Source organism: Arabidopsis lyrata, assembly GCF_000004255.2.
Source record: "Arabidopsis lyrata subsp. lyrata unplaced genomic scaffold ARALYscaffold_61, whole genome shotgun sequence".
In the NCBI taxonomy this organism is placed as follows: Eukaryota; Viridiplantae; Streptophyta; class Magnoliopsida; order Brassicales; family Brassicaceae; genus Arabidopsis; species Arabidopsis lyrata.
In genome coordinates this window covers 27,557-32,310 of record NW_003302506.1, presented here as the reverse complement: position 1 = coordinate 32,310, position 4,754 = coordinate 27,557, and the positions used below count along the sequence as shown (strand labels likewise).

At 33.3% G+C, this 4,754-nt stretch overlaps 1 protein-coding gene across 1 annotated transcript; it reads right to left on the bottom strand.

The window, feature by feature from the left end:
- Positions 1-1,737: 1,737 nt before the first annotated feature.
- Positions 1,738-3,641, bottom strand: LOC9299065 (dihydroflavonol 4-reductase). The gene is made up of 6 exons (XM_002862942.2): positions 3,435-3,641; positions 3,178-3,347; positions 2,901-3,095; positions 2,659-2,818; positions 2,390-2,582; positions 1,738-2,299 (listed from the first exon to the last, which is right to left on the bottom strand). The coding sequence occupies exons 1-6, from the start codon at positions 3,550-3,552 to the stop codon at positions 1,981-1,983; spliced, it is 1,155 nt and encodes a 384-aa protein (XP_002862988.1). The 5' UTR covers positions 3,553-3,641; the 3' UTR covers positions 1,738-1,980.
- Positions 3,642-4,754: the final 1,113 nt, after the last annotated feature.

The following is a 4,754-nucleotide window of genomic DNA, read 5'->3' as shown; positions in this document are numbered from 1 at the left end:
TTTTATAAGGTTTTACAAGATTTTTATAAGGTTTTACAAGTTATAAATACCTTATAAAACCTTATAAGTACCTTGTAAAACCTTTTAAAATACATTTTAAAACCTTACAAAACACTTGTAAATACTCCGTAAAACCTTTAAAATACCTTGTAAATTTTTCCCGCCAAAACTTTTCCCGCCAAAAAAATTGCGGAATCACTTTTCCCGCAAAAAATTGTTTTTGGCGGGAAAATTTTTTACGGGAAAATTTTACAAGGTATTTTAAAGGTTTTTACAAGTGTTTTGGCGGAAAAATTGCGGGATCACTTTTTCCGCCAAAAAATATTTTGTATTTTGTGGACCTAATTTTGTTTCAAATAAGGGTAAAATGGTCATTAAAAATTAAAAGAGGGCAAACTTAAAAATGGACTCTCAAAAGGGGCATTTTTGAAAAGGGATATTGAAAAAGAGGCATTTTTAACAATTTCTCTATTAATATTGGAAAATTAAAGTAAGATAATTATTATTTTTTAGAATTAACGTGAATATATATAAGACTTGATAAATTTAAATTTGTTCATTTTTCTTTTTTAGTCTCTTTCCTTTTTTAAACCAACCGCAACCGTTCGCAACCGCAAACGCTTGCCGGAATGAGCTTTTAAAATCCAGCGATTTCGAGCGGTTCAAAGATGTATGGAACAGTTTTTATGATTGGTACCAACCGATAACAACCGCTAGGCGGGAGAACCAATCAAGTCCTAAATTGAAGTCCAACAACCTATTCTAAAACATTAAGCCCATATGTTGGAGCCCAAGAACAAATGAGACAATATTAAGAAAAGCAGGAAGGATGATTATTGGCCAAAAAATCTTATGTGTATTAATCCAAATTTTTTCATTGGATGATGATTTTAATGATGTGTCATGTCTAGAATACTCTAAAAAGCTGAGATGTCAGCACTGGAGAGAAACCTTAGTGTTTTTATTGTATTGATTTGAAATGACACAAATCTGAGAGCTTACTAATGGTTGGTATTTCATGAATTCTAGACTCCATTTCTTTCAAAATATACGATGTGTAAGATTTTTGCACACGATTCAACTAATAATATAATAATTTACAGAATATAAATCCTTAAAACCAATAAAATGTTGAAAACATCATCTAATATGAACAAATTCTTTTTTTCTAAAACACTCCTTTCTTCTTATTTTATAGAGCCATCGTTTCAGATTTTTTTCTTGGAAAGAGATATAGAAGAGAAGAGTTACTTTGGGTTTTGATCTCATCGATCAACGATGAAGTTACTTTGGGTATAATGATTGACTAAATGAGATGCCCATGAAGTTGAGCGAGGATTCAGCAAATTGGGATTTCATAAAGAAGGAGAAGAAGTTGGAAAATTGGAGGGATCGTGGAGTAAACTTGAAAAATTCTTAATCATTTTAGTTTACATTACAAAAAAAGGAAATAGCAAAATATATGGTAGAACACAATAATCAAATTTAATACTATTTGGTTTTTATTCAACATGATTAATTATTATTAGTTTCTTTATCAGATTAGCTGTGTCATTATTTTCATCCTATCTCATAAGTCATAACGATATAGCATCTTTTAGTTGAATGATTTTTTTTTTTTTTTGACGTCTAGATTTATTATTTATTGCAAATTATGAGAACTGTTACATAGACGATTCTACAACTTTTTAGTTGAATGATTAGTACATATTTAATTGTCAAAATAAATAACATGGATTTTTTACAAAGACCATTCCAATAACGATAAAGTTCAGTCGATTCAAAGAAAAAACTCTTTAAATAAGTATATAGGTTCATTCATACCGTTAAAACTCACACACGATACTAACACATACTATAAAACATAAATCAGTTCATATCACTCGCAAATGATAAATTATGATTAGTAACATAAAACAAAGCCAAATCACACCTCCAATAGTAAAGCGATATGACAATATAATATAACGTTTGAATTTTCTAAGCACACATCTGTTCTGCTGGCATGGGAGCATCGGTTCTCTCGCCGGTTAGCCCCGGTTCTATCTTGTTACATGGCATCATACCATCGGTTAAACCATCTCCGGCTTTGAGCTCAATATTGTCATCCTTCGTCGGACCTTTGTTCTCCGATATGGATTGGTACGGTAAAGAAAACGGGAGAAAACCCTTTTGACGACATGTCTCAATAGACTCAATAAACATTTCCTCGAGACTATACTTGAAGTTAAACCCCATGTCAGTCAGCTTCTTGGAACTGAACTCAATGCTCTTTAGATTCTCATCCACACCTTCATACCTGTTCCAAAAAATGTTTTAGGACGAAGAGATTATGGACCGAAACATTTTTGTTGAACAAAAACATCAGGCTTAAATCGGTATATCTTACGTTGAAGGCACGTTGTATTCGGGGTATTTTTGCCTGAGAAGTTTTGAGATAGTAAGAATTGTAGCATCGTGAGAGGAACAAATATAACGTCCTTTGGCAGTTTCTTGTTCGTATAAGAAGATATGAGAGTTGCATAAGTCGTCCAAATGCACATACTGTCCTTGTCTTATAATCGAGTAATGTGCCTCGTTCCCTAAAACATTATAATATATCATCGTTTTAGATTTAACATTTTCACATTTCCAACAAAAGAAGAAGGGTGTACATACGAGTGATAGGAGAGAGCGCGGTGATGAGGCTAGGCGGCATAGATGTTGTTATAAATGGACCGACCACCAATGTTGGAATAATACTAATGAAATCTAATCCTTTTTCCTCGGCGTAATCCCACGCTGCTTTCTCGGCTAATGTTTTCGACACAAAATACATCTGCCACAAACATATATGAACTTTAAATTACTTGGAAGAAGATTAACACTAAATTGAGTTTAATTAATATGTATATTCTTACCCATCCTGTCATCTTTTTGGACATGATAAACTCAAGATCGCTCCAATCGTTTTCATCGTAGACACTCTTCTGATGTTCTTCTACATTAACAGTTCCAGCAGATGAAGTAAATATGAATCTTCGTACAGTCTTTGCCTTAACACATGCTTTCATAATCCCCAACATTCCATTCACTGTCGGTTTTATCACTTCGTTCTGATTCGTAAAAAAGAAACAAAACTTTAATTTAAGGTTGATGCAAAAAACCAAAAGAAGTTCATATAATATAGAAACTCACCTCAGGATCTTTTGATTCAAAATCCATGGGAGTTGCCACGTGGAAAACACCGTCACATCCAGTTATGGCGCCATCGTAGCTTCCTTCCTCAGATAAATCAGCCTTCCATAAAGTGAGTTGCGTCTTGGCATTTGGCAAATCAAGAAGATGTTGCACTTTCTTCAAATTCCCTTTATAATCCCCAAAAAACCGTAAATTAATGTTATAATTATAGAATCTTAGAAGAAACGAGTTTGAATGAATATATAGTGATGTACCAGGATCGCGCACAGTGGCACGAACAAAGTAACCACGTTCGAGTAATCGCATCACTAGCCATGAACCGATGAATCCCGAAGCGCCCGTTACACACACGGTCTCTGTCTGACTAACCATTTTTGTTTTTCTTTATAAAAAGATGAATTGTGTTTAGGGAAATATTTTGCTATTGTAGGTTCGGTACAAATCTTTGTGATGTGAAGAGATTATAAATAAGACACAATAGATTATGAATCGTTATTGAAGAAAACAGATAATAAGAACGAGAAGCTGCCGGTCACGTGAGTACCAACCGGGGGAGCACGTGGGGAACGTTGGTTGGCGAAGGGATATAGAGATGTGTGGTACGTAACAATCTGGTAAGTTGATTTTATTATTTTCGTAGGTGTGTATTTTTTAGTTGTACCGGTTGGTGAAATACGTTGACTCGGATGTTTGGTGAGAGAGAGAGACAAGAGTTGCTGTCTACTTTCTTTCTTTCTTATTGTTTTCCAAAAAAAATATATATATATATATATATAATTAAACTATAAAATGAATTAATGCACACTTTAAAATATTAAGTTAGCAAACTATAAAACGAATTGTAACAAAATTTGAGATTTGTATTGTGAATTTCGTGGAATCAACATTTCACGTCAATATAGTTCGGGAGGTCCTAAGATAACAACTTGTTATAAACAACCAATCAATGCTCCGTAAAATATATCATGAACAAACATGTAGATACGTTATACTTATTTCCCGAGAGACAGTACATGACTCATTTTTGTTTTTGTTCACCAACACCATTTGCTCTAATTGCGTGTTTACGGGCGCTTGCTAGTTGCTATACATTAATCTACTAACTACTTGGTTCATGCGTGAAATCAAAAAAATTCATTTATCCATTCCAAAATATATGGATCCGGTATCCAGATCCAAAAAGACAAACATCTTGAGATACTAATCTAAACTCAACATAAAAACACATCCATCAAAGAGAGAAGATGCTATCTAAAGAATGTCATAAGCAATATCTAAAGTTCCAAATAACACAAATGACAATAGAAATGGCTAGAACTCATAAACAAGCGCGAACATCATTAATATGTTTATGATCACTGGCCTAGTTTTAACCAGTGGCGGAGGCAAGTTTAGTGGATGATCCCAACAAACTTTAATTACCCTTTATGTTCTTTTTAGAATCTGTACAGTTGACCCAATTGAAAATCATACATTGACCCCTATAAACCATTTATTCATTTAAACTCATGTTTTATTTAAAAAAGAGGACCAAAACCCCACATTTTCTAGCTAAAATATACTTGATCCTAAAA